This window comes from Balaenoptera borealis (assembly GCF_965194805.1).
Source record: "Balaenoptera borealis genome assembly, chromosome: 14".
Lineage (NCBI taxonomy): Eukaryota > Metazoa > Chordata > Mammalia > Artiodactyla > Balaenopteridae > Balaenoptera > Balaenoptera borealis.
The window spans coordinates 63022773-63041583 of NC_138875.1; the positions used below are offsets into that span (position 1 = coordinate 63022773).

Consider the following 18811-nt stretch of genomic DNA (forward strand, 5'->3'; position numbering starts at 1 on the left):
ACCTATCTATTATATATTACATATGTAAAGAGAACTACGTTAGTGCACATATTGTCAAAAAGAACACATTAGGGACTTCCCTGGTGGTGCAGTGGTTAAGACTCTGCGCTCCCAATGCAGGGGGCCCGGGTTCAATCCCTGGCCAGGGAACTAGATCCCACATGCATACATACCATAACTAAGAGTTCGCATGCCACAACTAAGGAGCCCGCCTGCTGCAACTAAGGTGCCGGCGAGTTGCAACTAAAGGAGCCCACCTCCCACAACTTAAGACCCAGCACGGGACGAAGTGAGAGAGTGGCATGGACTTATATATACTACCAAATATAAAATAGATAGCTAGTGGGAAGCAGCCGCATAGCACAGAGATATCAGCTCAGTGCTTTGTGACCAACTAGAGGGATGGGATAGGGAGGGTGGGAGGAAGACACAAGAGGGAGGAGATATGGGGATATATGTATATGTATAGCTGATTCACTTTGTTATAAAGCAGAAACTAACACACCATTGTAAAGCAACTATACTCCAATAAAGATGTTAAAAAAAAACCAACCCAGCACAACCAAATAAATATATAAATATTTTTTAAAAAAGAACACAATAGAAGCATTATATTAAAAAAAGTTTACAATTTTAATAGAAAAACAATTTTTATGACAGAGCTAAATATACAAGGTAAATTTAATTTTTAAAAAGAAAAATTATTAGCAAGAAGAGTAGCAGAATTCTAGTGATAAAAGAACTGAAGTAATATCTGGAAATAAACCATCTTTAAAGGAAAATATTAATTCATGCCAGACTCTATTAAAGTGCATAAAAAGGAAATTTATTTTAGAATTTACACCAAAGGCGCATTATAAGTACATGTGTTACTCTGGCACAGTAAGGCAGAAAGCCCAGCCTCAAAGATAACACAGTCTTGATCTCATATATTATACAGTCTGCCTCTTAGTACGTGCCTCATAAAGAGTTTGTTCCAGAAGTTGAAAACTACAAGCCACTTTGTCTGTCAAAAGCTTTGTGAGTAACTCCAGCAACACAGTAAAAGTCTAACTCATATCTCGCTAATCCTCTAAAGTCATGTCAGTCTCTCAAGAAACTCCTGATTGTTTTCAATAAGAATTGATACAGGAGGGATATTTTCAGACTTTTTAAACAAGTGAAATCATAAATAGTTATCATATGTAAAAATAAAACAAAAAGTAAATTTTAGGATATCTTTAGATTTTAATTTTTAAAACATTAAATCTTATTTGTGATGGTGAATTAAAGTGATGAAAAGAATAACTTGCACAGCCAACAGTACACAGTCACTTTCCTAAGAAGCCCAGCGGGAGAAGGAACTGAACCGAGAGCTGTGCAGAGAGGCGGACGGACCTGCAAAGTAATCCGTCAGGCAGCTTCTTACAGTCAAACTGCTACAGCCTCTTTCTTCAACGCTCACTGTGCTCAATTTAAAATCAAACATCGGCATGGAGGCGCTCACAGAGGCTTATTTTTCAGTGGCCTCACACACAATTCTGATTTAGATTTGTCACATATACGTCGATGTTTTTATCACAAAGGGAAAAAGAAAGAAAGAAAAACTGTGGTTTCAGTAGATGGACTCCATGAGAGGCTAGTAATGAACCCTCTGACCACAGAAAATCAGCCAGCAACAGACTATCAATATTAATTACAGAAAACAATTTCTCAACATCATAACAAAAGGGTATGATAAATATTTTCTAAAATACCCAATTCACTTTTATAATGAATCAAACTAACAAATATTTATAAATTATTTGTGTACTTTCAAGTGCAGTTTGTTTTGTTACTAATATTTATGCTTTTCTGGTACTAGTTTTTTCCCTGCTCCTGCATCCATATCTTCCCATAACTCTCTGGAAAGTCACAAATATCCCTATGGTTATGGGTAAACCACAGAAGTGGTAAATTCATCAAAATGTATTTTCACCTATGTAATAAATAAATCTGTTGTGAAGTTAAAGTCTCCTAACTTATATAAAATAATCCCATTAATCTATGAAAAATAATAATATTAATTTTACTATGGCTCAAACCCTTAGACAAATAACTTTCTGATTACCTGTTAATGTAAAGAAAACTGAGTAAATTTTATATTCATATTTAAACTACTGACTACCTATAAACAAAGTAGCATTTATTAAAATAGGATACACACTTAATTTATACTAACTTCCACTCAGATTTATACAAGTTTTTCATCCTTAATTTTTAAATACACACATCATGATTTTTTTCAAACATTATTAGTCAGGTATATACGAAAGTGAAATATGACATCCAAGCCAGACTGTGATTTTTAAAATAATGAATCTCTAAACAGCTAGTAATGTATCAATACAATGTGTAAAATTCCAATAAAATACAGGTATATTCTTATAGAAATGTTAGTTAGTCCTATAGTACCGAGCGATATTTACAAGCAAACATGATCCAAACAGCACATGCAGATTCAGGGTAAGTAAACACTCGGACACGAACTGCCAGTCGCACCTGGTCTCCACGGCAACAGATTATTTCTTCACAGAAAGGAGACCTACAGAAGAAAGAAAATGTATTCAATTAAGAAATGAATTTAGGTTTTACTTTCTTATTCCCAAGAAAGTCAGTATTTAAAATGATTTTTAGGGATGGGGAGGGTGGGAGGGAGACGCAAGAGGGAGGAGATACGGGGATATATGTATACGTATAGCTGATTCACTGTTATACAGCAGAAACTAACACACCATTGTAAAGCAATTATACTCCAATAAAGATGTTAAAAAAAAATGATTTTTAAAAATCCTGTCTCTGCTACCAATGGCTCTGTAATTTTGGTAAAACTATTCAAATTATAAACTATTTCCTCATAGTCTATAAATTTTTAAAGTGACGCTAGATAAGATCAGTGATCCTCAACTAGATTGCACCAAAACCACTGGGAAAATTATCCCGAACTCTCTAGAGCTACATTCCGGTCCTAACGAATCACAACCTGTGGCAAGAGGATACATCATAAGAGCTGCCTGTGTGACTCTGAAGTCATTCCTAAATGAGAACCATACTGATGGCCGAGATTAAGTCAGAAACATCTATGATGTCACAATCCACCTACCGAAGACACGTGGCAAAGGCGCGCCGTGCATTTCTATACACAAAGTGTATCGGGAACCCTTTAAATGTGTGACCATCAGGTACAGCCCTCCTGATGGCGTCCTGAAATTCTTCATTGCCCGCAGATATACTGGTTGTACGCTCAAATTCATAAGATGCCAGAGCTGGTGATAAGAGATAGGAAAGCTGGTCTTCCCAAACAGTAGTGAGGCCAAGATCCTACAAGCAATCGAAAGGGAAATTGATTATTTTATTGATTATTTTAATAATTGATTATTTTAATGTATGCTAAGAAAAGATTTTTAAAAACCTGTCATAATTTTCTTCCTATTAATTATTATAAGGATACACAGAAGTAAAAATTATAAAAGGAACCACAGGTATCAGGTTTTACTTCTTAGAGAAACAACAAAAATCGGCCAATGCAATGTTAGTGAAGGCTCCAAATCCTGTACTTCCTTAATATCCACAAGACCATAAGGAATCATCCTACTGTGGAAGACACAGTGTCACTGAATTCTGAGGTTAAATTTTATTTAACTTTAAAGAGTTTAGCAAGATTGAATCTGCTTAATTTGATTGCTCCCACCATAAATTCAACTGTAGTATGGGAGAAAAGTCAACAAACAAATTGCATATATAATTAAACTCAAATATTTACCAAGCATTTATTCTGCAAAAGGTGCCGAAGAGCACAGGCTTTAGGCCCTCAGGGAACTTAAAACATGTTGAAGGCAATTCTAATGTCATTTATAATATCAAATGAACTATTGCTATCTAGACACGAGATTTTTTTTTAATGTTACAAACAAACTCAAAATTCTAAATATTTTGATTACCATAACAGATCTAATTTCAGATTCAGTTACAACTGGTTTCAAGTGATTCCAAGGTCTATGATCACCTATACTTTTCCTCTGAATCCCACTTGCTGGTTTACAGACACCATTAACTTAGCTAGTGATCATCAATGGCATCCAGCTCAGTTTTGTTTTCTTTTTCTACACAAAGTAACTCTTATAATGTAATAAAATATCGGTTTCATTTGTGAACAGGAGCTAAGAAAACTAAAAGGCAATACAAGCAATGGAGGGCACAAGGCAGGGGCTTTGGCTTCCAGCGGTGCAGTGAGCTGGGGCCCTGACCCACCTATTGCTGCAAACACACTACAGATGCCACATTAAATACTTCCCAAAACATATTCCTAAATGCTTTGAGGAGTTGGCAAGTAGGTAAGAAGATTTTAGAGGTCAAAGCTAAGAGTAACTGGGAGCCCAGAGAACATACTTGGTAATCAGCTTGCCTTTGATGGTCTCAAGGAATGAGTATCAGGGCTCACCCAAGGTGGGGAGTCTACTAGGGAATCCCAAAAGGTGAATTAGAAATCAATCTTCTGTAGAAGTTTTGGACTCTAGTCTTTTGTTGGTTATATGTGTGGCAAATAACTTTTCCCACTCCAAGGCTGCTTTTTCACTCTCTTAATGATTTCTTTTGATGAACATAAGTTCTTAAAATATACTAATCTTTTCCTTTATGATTAGTTCTTTTTATGTTTCCTTTAAGGCCCTTTACAAAAGAAATCTAAATGACTAATAAGAAGCTTGATCTCATTAGTAATCAGGGAAATGCAAATTAAAGACACAATGAGGATACCATCTTACATCTACCTACTTTAATGTAATAGAAAAACAAAACAAACTAAACTAACCTGGAAAAAAATGAATATGAAAAAAATTAACCCAATATTTTCAATGGGGAATGATTTGAATAAGTACTTTACAAAGAGGAAATCCAAATTCACAAAAGTCTGACCAAGTCCACCGTTCTTCATTTCTAGAAGGAAGTAATAAATTCTCGAAGTATTGGTGAGTTTAGAAATTTTTGAATCTCAGAACTTTACTCTCATGATTTTCAAAACTACAAGCTTCATAAAGGAAGGGATTGAATTTGCTTTGTTTAGGGCTAGAATATTGATTGGCACTATTTTACATGCCCCCCCAAAATTATTAAATACATAAACAAATGAAAAAACTGCACGAAAGCACAAACGTCAGTGTTAATTACCTTCCTGTGTTCCGACACGAGTAGCCTGAGCTGCATTTCAATTTCATTGCTTGTTACCGAAGCATCGATTGTGGACGCACACAGCGGAGGGAAGGGAGGGAGGGACGTCGTGGCCCCTGGAGCACACACGGATTTAACTGCTTCCTCACTCATGGGTTTCCATTTGGATTCATCATTCAAATCAAACACACAGCTTTCTACTGAGTCAGAGGGCTGACAGTTTCCCAGGAACATCTGATGATTGAAAACACAACCGATTGTTCGATACGGGTACAACGGTTTGGACTGTTCAGCAGCTGAAGGCTCATCAGGATTGGTAGGTTTGTGGAGGTATCTAAAAAAGATTAATCATAATTTTATATAATAAGAACTTAAAAATTAAGATGACAGCAGCTTATTGAGGAAAAAAATTATTCTAACACTTAAGGTCATAACTATTTCCCAGGACTACAGTTCAATACTTGTTTTTCCTTCTTCTATTTCCACAATCTGATTACTCTATGTTAATTGTATGGCACATCTTACGATATAGAACCAATTTTATTCCTTTAACACAAGAACATATTCTGTGTATAGCATTAAGATCAAAAACACTTATCAGATAACAAAATAATTTAGTTACACATTTTTAGGTACAACTAATTAAAATGATTATCAACCAGGGAAAAAGAAAACCCAGGAAAATGAGAAGAGGGCCCAGGGCTGTGCCTTCAGGAACTCCCACATTTGAAGATAAAATGAAGGAAAACAGAGAACAGCCAAAGAGGAATAATGAAAACTGAAACACAGTGCTACGAGAGAAGCTATGGAAGAGAATGTTCCAGGAAGGAGGGGAACATTTCGCTCTTTCAAAATCTGATGACACTGAAAAAAAGTACAGTGGATTTACCAACACAGAGTTGGTAACCACATCAAATTTTCAAAAGAAATGATTTACAACTTGTATTTATTTTTAGGCTTAGGGACGATCATCAGGAAAAATATATGCCAGGACATCCCTGGTGGTCCAGTGGTTAAGACTCCACAGTTCCACTGCAGGGGGCACGGGTTTGATCCCTGCTCAGGGAACTAAGATCCCGCGTGCCACGTGGCACACATGGCCAAGAAAAAAAGAAAAAAAAAAAAGAAAAAACATAAGCCAATTACATGAAATTAAAAATAAACGTAATTCATTTTTTATTAATATCATGTTGGTAAAGAACATTTTAGGTGTACAAATTTTCTTAGAATTTAGTTCATAGTTATCTTACTTGAAGTAATTTTTTATATAACCAAAATTATCAATACGTGTCTTCGAGTATCATCAATACAAAGAACCTATAGTTTACAACATTTACACCTTCATGTTAATATCCTTATAAACTTAGTTGACAAACCTGTGTCCTGTTAAACTCTCCCAAAAAGTGATGGTTCCATCAGTCCCACACGTCATAACCCATGCGTGGGTCACTCCCTTGGCCTTTGTCCCGACACAGACAAAGGCTTCCAGCCCATATCCGAGAAGGAGGCTGCACAGGAGGTTGGCATGGTCTTCACAGTCTCCCTGGAAATGAAAGGAAGTAAAATTAACTATTTATTCCTTCATATTGTTTCCTCTTTAAATATTTAAATACAAAATTGCAATTAAAAAGTATTATTAAATTTTCACTTTCAATCATTAGTCCAGTGTTAAGCTAAAATAATGAGGGGAAAAAAGAACATACAAATTTTAAAAGCACCTATTTTACAAAGTCAGTGCCTACAAATGTGATAGTAATAATATGTACACTTTAAGATTCCAAAGTTTATAAAGAACTCATACAACATAGAAAGAAAAGCAGTAAGAATTTAAAGGTAAATAGCTAAAGGGCATGAACACACAAGCTGACAAATCATATAGTAGGAAATGAAAATAAATGGGAAAATACTCAAACTTAAAACAATGAATTAAAGTATCTATACATGATCGTTTTAAGGAAATACATAGAAAAAAATGATTGGATAAAAGAACAACAGAACACCAACAATAGGTACAATTAGCATAGATTATATATATATAGTTTCCCCTTCTCTTGTCTAAACTCTCTTTGATAATGTTATATTACTTTCACAATTTTAAAAAATTATGAAACAACAAAAATAATAGAAAATATCTGACATTTTCTGTGAAAAAAGTATTAAAATTAATTAAACAGTAAGGCTATAATTATATGAAGATATGTATTTAAGTGTAGGACTACAGGTAATATACAAAAGCAAAAATAACTACTGAGTTCAGTGTTAGAATGAGGGATGATTTCTTTCCCCCCAAATTTTGCATTAGTGGCTCTACACTGCTGTCTTTTAATTAACAATAATAAAACAAATAGCATCTTATAATTGTTAAATTGACTTTTGAAAAATGTAATATCCAACCTTTTAGACCCAGTTATTTCTATACATGAGATTTTGTATTAGAAAAAAATTTCAAAAGAAAAATAACAAAACAACCAAAGACATTCAATGTAAAAATTCATTCACAGTGATATAAAAAAATTGGAAGCAAGCCTAACTTAGCCAAAAGAAACAGTTCCTATGATGGCAAAACAGATCCTATGACAGCAAAACAGTTAAGTAGATTTTGTATATCAACTCATGAAAACTTTATTCAGCCATTAAAAGATGGAGATCATAATGACTGTAGCAACACATAGGAAAATGTTCAAAGCATAATGCTAATTTATAAAAGCAGGGCACAAAATTTTATTTATATCAATTATAATTATGGAAAAAAATCATATATACACAGGAGAGAAACATAAAAATATAAAAATAGATGAAAAATAGAATTATGGGTGAAATTTCACCTTTACTGTTGTAGAGCTATCGTTTGTGCAAGAAAAATATTTTAAATAATTTTCAAACTTCTAAGTCAAGCTGTGCTATCTCTTCAAATAAACTCAGGTAAAGAAAATAAAACAGAGAATCAAAGGGGGTGATTATTTGTTTTACAAAAGAATTATTTAGATAATTTAAAATATGTACCAGTCCTACTATATTTGAAATTTTTATTTTAAGTTTAAATCCATACATATAACTTCTGGGAACTACAACTTGGGAATAAATCAAAATAATTTTTTTGATAAGTAATGTTTAACTGTTTTCAATTGTCTTTAAAAATCTTTCCAATTGACAAATCAATCTCTAATCTAAATGGTTTCTTCCAATGTATAAGCTTTGCCTTGTGAATACCCATATGTATTATTTATACAACTTCAGACTAAAAATTATTTCAAAACAATACATGAAACAAATTTATTTTTTCTGTTGTGTTTCAACAGAGTTGGAATGCTAAAGATAGTCTTGTTTTCATAATATCATCAAAATTTTTAGAACACAGAAAATTAAAAAATATCCCATAATATATAAAATTAGTTTACTGAAATCAATTCATTTACGTTCATCGTCAATATATACACACAAATTCTTAAATATATACTTATATTTGAAACTAAATACCGTGTAATCCAACATTTTTTTCCATATTCATTTTGTAACTGCCATTTTCTCTTTAAAAAAAAAAAGTATCATCTAAGCAAATTTTAACCCATGAATAGTACTAAAAGACCATGGTTCTGGTCTTGGTGCTATACCTAATTCACTGTTTACCTCTCCACCTTGGTTTCTGACACTATAGTACTTGTAGGTCCCTACACCTCACAAAAATCACATTATGTTAAATAAGAAATTACAAGAGAAAATAAAGATGTGAAGTTTTTTTTTTAATGTACTGACATTTAAATGTTAAGGAAAATGATGAAAACAAGACCCTGACTTGTTCAAATTGACAATACGTACTTTTTTCCGAAGTTAATTCTTTTACAAATATACCATAAACTCACAATAACTATGATGTACTGGTTTTTAGTTCTATTATGTGTGTAGGATACCTTGTTTCTACAGAGAAAGGCCAGCAGAGTGCACCACTGTTCCTGTTTACCTCCTCCTCCGATAACAGGGGCTCTTTCATAACCAAGGACATTAACAAATCTTGCTGCTTGCCTTGGAGTATCCAGAAGCCTCCCAGCTCGAAGTGGTTTAACATAAGAACAGACTGGTCTATTTATCCCATTTTCATCCTGGAGGAGAAGGGGAAAACATTATCTGTAATGACAGGTTAATCATTCCCAATTTTAACACTTTTTCTTAGAATACATTAATGAGAGAAAATAATTCTGGACACCACTTCTTGAGCACTCACCTTACATGCAGCACTAGGCTGCTGAGTGTTGTGCATGCAGTTTTTCTTTTAATCCTCATAACATCTCTTATTATTTTCATTTCATCGATAAAGAAACTGAAGCTACACGCAGAGCAACTAAGCTCATGTACCACAACTACTGAGCCCTCGTGCCACAACTACTGAAGCCTGCACGTCTAGAGCCCATGCTCTGCAACTAGAAAAGCCACCGCAATGAGAAGCCCGCACACTGCAATGAAGAATAGCCCCCGCTCGCTGCAACTAGAGAAAGCCGGCGCACAGCAACGAAGACCCGACGCAGCCAAAAATAAATAAATAAAATTAAAAATAAATAAAGTTAAAGAAACTGAAGCTACAGCTATTACACAACAGAGCCAGGATTCAAACACTGAGCCATCTGACTCCAAAGCCTGTGACAGTAAGAACTTAAACCATCTTACGACCCAGCAATCCCACTCCTGGATGTACATCCAAAGCAACTGAAATCAGCATCTCAAAGAGATACCTGCACACCCATCCCAGGTCACTGCAGCATTATTCACAATGGCCAAGTTACGGAAACACCTAAGTGTCCATCAAGGGATGAATGGATAAAGAAGGTGTGGTGTATATGTATACACAACAGGACATTATTCAGCTCTTCCGTGTGCCATTTCTCCGATCCACTTCCTCCCTCCCTCCCTGTGCAGGTCCCCTCTCTGGTCCGGGATTCCACAGGGCAGTGAATAACTGCACCCCAGACTACATAGACAGCAGGGAGCCAGTTATACCTCAACTGGTTTCTCTTCACCCTTGTCCTGACATCACCTGCCCAGTCATTCAACGTATAGACAATGCTATTGGAAAGTCAGAAGCCACTTCCCGCATTTCCACCACCAGTCAACTAGGTCTCCCATTCTCAAGCTCCTCACCTAGAAACTGAACCATTTTTAGCCTGTTCTAAAATCTAGGGAATGTAGGTTAAAGCTAGACAAATGTATAGGGTCTGAGAAATACTACCCAAAATACTACACTATACTCATATGAAAGCACCTACTCGAGGCTGAATACATATATTTGAATGGTTTCTCAGAAGTTGTAAAAAAAAATGGATCTGATCATTTATCTTATGTTGGTTCATTAATAAGAGAAAATGGGCTTAGGATACAGAAAAAATAGAGGCAGAGGGACTTCCCTGGCAGTCCAGCAGTTAAGACTCGCGCTCCCAATGCAGAGGGCCCAGGTTCGATCCCTGGTTAGGGAACTAGATCTCACATACTGCAACTAAAGATCCCGCATGCCCAACTAAGACCTGGCACAGCCAAATAAAAATACATAAATATTTTAAAATTATGATAAAAATAAACAATAGAGGCAGAGATAATAACTAAAATGCTGTAAAATATTGCTGGTCACCAGCTTAGAGATCTGGGTTAAATAAAATTATTACATGTAATATTGTTTGCCTTAAAAAAGTACCCTAACAAAAAAATACATGCCTACACTCCCAATTCTGCACATGTAAGTTGAACTTATATATAAATTGCAAAGTGTCCCAGTACTTAATTATTTAGTACAAAGTATCTATCAAGGACACACTCCAAGTTAAATAAAATGAGTTTTCATCTAGTTTAAATCAAATATATTCAAAAAAGGTTTAGGAAAACAATTGAAAAAGAAAACCAAAATAAAACAAAGATTGTGTTATGTCACTCACCTACTTACTACTGCAAGAGAGTACTACAAAGTCAGCATTCTATTTTATAAATAAACTTTCATTTGTCTGGAATAAATACACTTTACAAATTCAAGTTAAATGAAATTTACATTTACAACAGTAAATCTCAAATAAATACATTTTACAAATTCAAGTTAAATGAAATTTACATTTACAACAGTAAATCTCAAATACAGGTGTGAAGCTTTTCTCATACAATTTACAAACCTGTGCAAAAATCTTAACCAGCCGTGAATTGTGTGAGGGTCGAATTTGCAAATATTCTCTCCACCACTGCTTAGCATACACAAGAAATAACCGCTCTTTCTCTGCAGTTTTCTGACGTTCCAAAGCAAGCTTGAAATTTAAAAAAATATATATCAATTTATATTCATTCTGCTTAATTAATTACTTCAAATATGTAACAAATCTCTGCATATCCTCCATCGTTACCAGTACCCTAATCGAAGACACCACCATCACTTGTCTGTAAAGGCCTCCTAACTGGTCTCCCTGTTCTCACACTTCCCAGGACAATCCAGTCTCCATACAATAGTCAGAGCCACCTTTTTTGACCCCAGACAAAAATTTTTAAATAATGATTCATATTGTCCTTCTCTTGCTTAAAACTAATAAATGATAATTTTCTAAAAAGAGAACACTTTCTACAATTAACAAGTAAATATACTACTATGAAAACACACACACAAAGAAGAGAAATTCAGGATTATTTACCTGTGTGTTCACTACTTCCTGAGATAATGTTTGATTGAGTGGTGGGTACATCTCAAGTTTTATATTTAAAATTCCCACAGAAACTTTTGATTCTGTGCCTGTAAATGTAAATAAATGTAACTTCAAAAGTTTCAATACTATATATATTTAGTCAATCAAAGTTTAACCAAAATAATTTAAGAATTTTTGTACTTTACCACTTACATGGAATAAAGATAATATTTAATGTCACCTTTAATATTCATATTAAAAATGAACCAAATCAAATTAGTTTTTATTTTGTTCAAAGGCCTTTATCTAGTTATAAGGAGATTACCTATTTTCTTAGCTTCCAAATTACATTTTAAAGGACTTTTCAGACCTAAAGAATTTATGATTCTTGATTTTTATCTTCATTAAAAACAAAGTCAGGGCTTCCCTGGTGGCGCAGTGGCTGAGAATCTGCCTGCTAATGTAGGGGACGCGGGTTCGAGCCCTGGTCTGGGAAGATCCCACATGCCACGGAGCGGCTGGGCCCGTGAGCCACAACTACTGAGCCTGCGCGTCTGGAGCCTGTGCCCCGCAACGGGAGGGGCCGCGATAGTGAAAGGCCCGCGCACCGCGATGAAGAGCGGTCCCCGCACCGCGATGAAGAGTGGCCCCCACTTGCCGCAACTAGAGAAAGCCCTCGCACGAACCGAGGACCCAGCGCAGCCAAAAATAAATAAATAAATAAATAAATTAATTAAAAAAAAAAAAAAAGTCAAAGCAACTGGTTTTTTTTTCTTCTTTTTTTTTTAGTATCAATAATGTATATGTGTCAATCCCAGTCTCCCAATTCCTCCCACCCCACCCCCCCTTGGTATCCATACATTTGTTCTCTACGTCTGTGTCTCTATTTCTGCTTTGCAAATAAGATCATCTGTACCATTTTTCTAGATTCTGCATGTATGCATTATTACATGATATTTGTTTTCCTCTTTCTGGCTTACTTCACTCTGTATGACACTCTCTAGGTCCATCCATGTCTCTACAAATGACCCAATTTCATTCCTTTTTATGGCTGAGTACAAAGCAACTGTTAACACCTCATTCTCAGAAAATATTTATATATTTTGTCACATATAGTAATTTCCATTTATCCCTTCCCATTTTTCACATTACATGTGAGTACAAATTTTTAATCCATGCCTGGATCTAAAGAATTAGAAAACAAATATACTTCACACCAGAACTATTTAATATTTCTTTGATGAATCAGAAATTTCCAGGTCATTCTATGACTACAGTGTTAGGTCTGTATTTGAAAACAAATAATAGGTATCTCTTTTGAGAATAAATATCCTGGGACTTCCCTGGTGGTCCAGTGGTTAAGACTCTGCACTCCTAATGCAGGGGCCCCGGGTTCAATCCCTGCTCAGGGAACTAGATCCCGCATGCCGCAACTAAGACCCAGCGTAGCCAAATAAATAAATAAGTATTTTTTTGAAAAAATCTCCTACATAGAGCTTTCTCCCTACTATTTACTTATGGAAAAACGTATTCTGGGTTCTAACTTATCAAAATCTAAATTACTAAAGCTCTATTGTCCACTGGCCAAGTTTAACTCTGTAACCAAATTTCAATACCACAAGTATTGGGTCGGCCAAAAGGTTCGTCCAGGTTTTTCCATAAGATCTTTTTGGTCAACCTAGTAATTGCATAATATGTAGTGTTTAAAACAGTGCAGGTTTTATTTTGTTCTTCATTCCACTAGCAAATATTTATTACATATCAGGTAGCATGCAAGAGTCCAGGAAAACAATGGTGACAAGACAGGTACCATCTCCGTTCTCAAACAATACTACCATTGATACTGACATTGAGCAAATTAGCCCTTCTTTGAGCCCCTTTCCCACCTGTAAAAGGTTAGAAGAATACCTACTCCATGTTCTGCAAGAACCGCTGGTACAGGAAGGCCCTGGCACTGATGGGATGCGCAGTATTCTGGGCTGTGCTAGGATGGAGGTTGTCACGTATGGGTGAGTGCGTTCGTGCGTGTGTGAAGAATCTTAACTTTCTTCATAGCAAATAAATTTGGAGGAAAAAAGCCCTCAAGATTTCTTTATGCATCTCACAGAAAAAAAATTTTTTTCCTTAAGACAAGGCCAGAGTGACAGTGAAGTTCTATACTCACACTACTCAAGACATTTCCTAAAATTATAATACTGGAGTCCAATTGTAATTCCAATGAAACTCTTTTTACACGTTTCCCCCTTGGCTTACAAAGGCATTTTTTTTTTAATTAATTAATTAATTTTTTTGGCTGTGTTGGGTCTTCACCTCTGTGCGAGGGCCTTCTCCAGCTGTGGCAAGCGGGGGCCACTCCTCATTGCGGTGTGCGGGCCCCTCACCATCGCGACCTTTCTCGCTGTGGAGCAGAGGCTCCAGACGCGCAGGCTCAGCAGCTGTGGCTCACGGGCCCAGTCGCTCTGCGGCACGTGGGATCCTCCCAGACCAGGGCTCGAACCCGTGCCCCCTGCATTAGCAGGCAGACTCTCAACCACTGCGCCACCAGGGAAGCCCACAAAGGCATTTTTAAAATGTAAAATGTATTTACAAACCAACTGTGGCTATAAAAAGGTAACAGTGATATTCATCATCATACCTACACCCATAAGTTCCACAGTAAGATTGGTGACTCCATTTTCTGAGCCCAAAACTGATCGCCATTCAAGAAAATAGGATGCTACTAAAGTGGTCTCGGCAAATATGTCTGTTTTGATTAGCACCATATGAACTGGGTCACTTATTGATAACATTGTTGTTGAATCAGCCATTCTAGTTCCATCACCTAGCAACATAAACAAAAAAAATTACACCACATTACATATCCAGTTAGACCAACATAAAAGAATACTTTCATTGAAAAGGATACTAATAATAAACAAATAAAACCAAACAGAGCAAGTTGGCAATGCCTCAGGAAGCATGCTACAGACTGGGAATAAAAGTACAGTCCTATTTGTATCACTAACTTTTGAGAGGACTGGTGGAACTGTGACAAGTTACCTAGTTACTTAATGCATATTGGTGTTTTCTGACCTCTAAGAGGTAAGTCTGCTCTTCAAAAGTACATAAATAATATATGCTACCACAATAAAAGGCCTTCAAACATGTCAACATTCCCCTTTAATATTCCCCTTTAACAAAGGTACCATTATACCATTATTCCCCTTTAATAAAGGTACTTTAGGAATAAAATACCTTTATCCCAAAACCTCTAGAAACAACCACTGTATTATCTACACAAAACTGAAAGATCCAGCACCTTGGAACTAGCAATTTAAGCCATTAACTGCCTTATTAAGGTAACATTTTTCACCAGGTAAAAAATAACAAAATTTTAGTAGTGCATTAGCCATCTCAGTAATCTAAAATTCTGAACGTATAATTATAAAACTGTTAAGTTTACAAATATGTTATAAAGATTTTGATATTGACAACTAAAGTATGTAAGATACCTTTACAGAAAGAAACAATGTTAAATAATTACAGTAATCAAGCATCATAATTTTAAAGTCATAACAATGAGTAACAGATTCACATCTAAACTTTGATTGTAAAAGTTACGTGACATCGTAAATCTAGCCATCTTTCATAAATGAGGATCCTGTCTCATTCTCCACCTAACAAGCATTTAAATTTTTATTACTAAAGAACCAACCCTTAAAACAGTCAAAAAATAATATTCAGGGAAAACAAATTTGCAAAAAATAAAGCAAGAAAGTAGGTATAAATAGTTTACGTAGAAAAAAGCAGCAAGGGAAAATAATAAAACAAAAGACCGGGAGATTCATCCATTATAAATCTCTCCTTAAGCAGAAGTTGTTTACTGCAGAAGTTGTACTGCAATAAAACCTAACAAAGATTTACAAAATTAAATGGCAATTTATTATTGCTCCTTACCTAAATTTTCTCTGTGTACTTCAAGTAAAAAGCCATCATGAAAATCTGGTTCACAGGCACATGGAACAGGTTTAGAACGAAAACGTTGGTTTCGAAAATGTAAACATAAAGTAAAGGTTGAACAAGCTTGTCCTGGTATAGGCTCAGGTTCTTGCAGGTGTTCCAAGAAAGCTTTTCCACCCAAAACCTGAAGGTAAAGATACCTCCGTGTTGGATCAATATTAGCTGTAAAGTGTAGCAATATATATGAGGAAACTGCCAATTAACTTAAGCAATGTGATCAAGACAATAGGAAATAATAACTTGACAGAAATAAAACCAAAGACTAAATAAAGAAAGAGTAACATATTTACTATATACCAGGCCCCACCCCCCCCGCCCCGTGTACCCCGCGAAGAAAAGATACCTAATATGATATCTTTTTCTGAATTTACACTCTGGCTACTTTCTCCCAGCTAGAAAGGAGTCAGAGCCAAGGTTTAGGATACCTTTATTTTTTAGTTGCTTATCCAACATTCCTTCACCTCCACAAACCAACTCAAACAATTACCAACTCAGCTAGTATACTTGTTAGATAATTACATTGCCATTAAAAAAGCAAGGCTGTACAATTTATAAGCTATATTAATAAAATATGAGAAACAGGTGGTCCTGTTTTTGCTTCCACTCAGCTATACATTAAATCTTCTGATATACTTCATGCAAAATAGAATCTAGGTTTTTTGGATGATTAATCACAAAAATATAAGTATTTCATTACGGAAAAAAAAATTGAAATGTTTTCTATCAAATACCAAACAGTATAGCCCATCAATATGCAGTACTATCCACAACTAAATTAATGTTAAAAAGAAATACACATACTTTTTTTTAACAACGTTGATTGTCTGTCAGTAAAGCCAACAGGTTGTTTTGGAGAGGAAGGGAGTTCTTGATCAACATTATCCTAGAATGGCAGAAAAAAATCAAAACAAATTAGAAAACAAAAATTATAGTTAAGCAAGGAAATGCCAATAATGGGACTAAGAACTGAACCAAAAGCAGATAGGATAAAACCCCCTCAAAATGTCCTTACTTTCCTAGCATAGTTAAAATAATGAAAAGCCTGACAGAACAGTAATGCAACTGGTCACGCCTAAAGTCTAACACGAAGGAATTAATGATCTTCAAGCCATGTCCACAGAATGCTAAAACAAATTCTTAACAGTTTACAGAAGGTTAAATTTTCTCCAAACCTCATATAACATCTGGCTTGTGATTCCACCAGGAACAGAACTGATTTTAATAAGGAAGTGACACATTCACACAGCAGAAGCTGTTACTAGGTCAATTTTTATAACAAATGAGTTTATAAACCTCAAAAACCAAAAAAGGATGCTGTACTAAAACACTTATTCCCTGGTGTATTATGAAGTCCATCCAATTTTCACAATATATTACCTAGGTATTGAGGTCACAGTCTCTCATTATTGCCTCATTTTCAAAAGAAGACCTACTTACTAATTTGTGCACTGAGAGGCTATCACCTCACTACTGACCTATTTGTATGAAAAGATTTGAAGGTTCTTATGCAGACAATTATTTTCTTAAAGAGACTGATAATTTGTTCATCTTAGAAAACACAGTGCCAAAAGAATGTGTTTATTTTAAAAATAAGCTTAATCTAGAAAAATTATAGAATATTAGTAAAAAAGAATTAGGTTGGAGTGAACTAATTTGACTAATATATATACTTACAGACCTAGAAAATAACAAGAAAAAACTCTCACTGTAAAGGGAATAATCAGGTCCATAACTCCAATTTCACTGAGGCATAATCCTACCTGCTCCATTCAAGGGTAGAGTAGCTCATACTTGAGACAAGGATATTACTAGACAAAATGGTCTTATTTAAAAAGTAGTTTTACTAAAAGGAGAGGCCCCAAATATGGACCCTATGAGCAGCAGTAAGCATGAGAATATACTTAAGACTCTCAAATTTTTTCCTCTAAAAGATTACTCACAGTAACAAAATTAAGTTCTTTCATCACATCATCAATGATTCCCCGGCGTCTAAGGGCTTTGATCAAATCTTCCGTTGATAACTGTTGCTGATCAGGTGCCAGTTCTTCCCGTATGGTCTCAGCAAGGATTTCTCTTATCCTGCCATGGACATCCATCTATGCAGAAAACTCGCATTACGACTTACAACGTTACAAATCAGTCAAAGATTGCCAACTAGCTAACCTCTTTCTAAAATACTGACCCACCCCCCCAAAAATAGTAATCATAATGAGAGTGTAGATAGACTAAATTCAGGAAGACCTCTAAAGTAACAATAAATGTGAAATTGTCACCGAAATTCACTGAGAATAAAGATAACGTTTTTAAAAGGAAAAAAAACTTTAAAGATGAATTTTTTAGTACAAATCCTAAAAATAAGCTCTACTGCTTATCTATTACCTTTGCTAGCATTTCCCCACAAATAACACTCAACCGAAACCAGCCTTTTGAGAGTAGAGCAGAGACCTGCAGGAGACGATCAAAGGCTAAATGTCAGCTTTCAACTTTTTAGATGTGACCGTGAGTTAACTGAGTGACCCTCTATGAATCTGAGGGACACAGTGCCGTGTCAGGACCACGGCAGGGCTGAAAGACGCCGACACTCGGCACAGGCGCGCGGCGGGCGTGGGGCGGCTGCTGCGGGGCCCCAGCTGAGCCCCGAGCACCAGCAGCCCGTCCGCAGCCACCTCCCCGGTGAAGCGACGGCCTGCGGCCCCACAGCCGTGCTCGACGCGGCTCCGCGGGGCTTGCCTCCCGCCCCGGCCCGGCCCCCGCCGTCCGCCCCGCCTCGCCTTGCTCAGCTGCTGGTGGATGAGCTGCTTCAGCTCGGACGCCTTCTCCGGAGGCAGCGACATGCTGGGTTCCCCTTCGGGCGGCCCGGCCGCCGCAGCGTCTCCGCGGCAGAGCGAGAGCCCGCGACGGCTCAACTCGCGCGCTCCCGGGCCGCCGCGTCAGGCCGGCGGGGAAACCGGGCGGGGCCAACTGCTGTTTCCAAACGGCGGCCGGGC

At 36.3% G+C, this 18811-nt stretch overlaps 1 protein-coding gene across 3 annotated transcripts; it reads right to left on the minus strand.

Moving 5' to 3' along the window:
- Positions 1-804: 804 nt before the first annotated feature.
- Positions 805-18799, minus strand: CEP76 (centrosomal protein 76). Of its 3 annotated transcripts, XM_082353386.1 has the most exons (12): positions 18596-18799; positions 17765-17920; positions 16626-16707; positions 15762-15986; positions 14461-14646; positions 11835-11932; positions 11328-11456; positions 9093-9281; positions 6561-6727; positions 5185-5518; positions 3122-3339; positions 805-2563 (listed from the first exon to the last, which is right to left on the minus strand). In XM_082353386.1, exons 1-12 carry the CDS (start codon positions 18656-18658, stop codon positions 2425-2427), a joined length of 1986 nt encoding a protein of 661 aa, XP_082209512.1. In that variant the 5' UTR covers positions 18659-18799; the 3' UTR covers positions 805-2424. The 3 variants fall into 3 exon arrangements, with proteins under 3 accessions (XP_082209512.1, XP_082209514.1, XP_082209513.1); XM_082353388.1 differs by lacking the exon at positions 15762-15986; XM_082353387.1 differs by lacking the exon at positions 11835-11932 and having other exon boundaries at positions 14465-14646.
- Between the last annotated feature and the right edge of the window lie 12 nt (positions 18800-18811).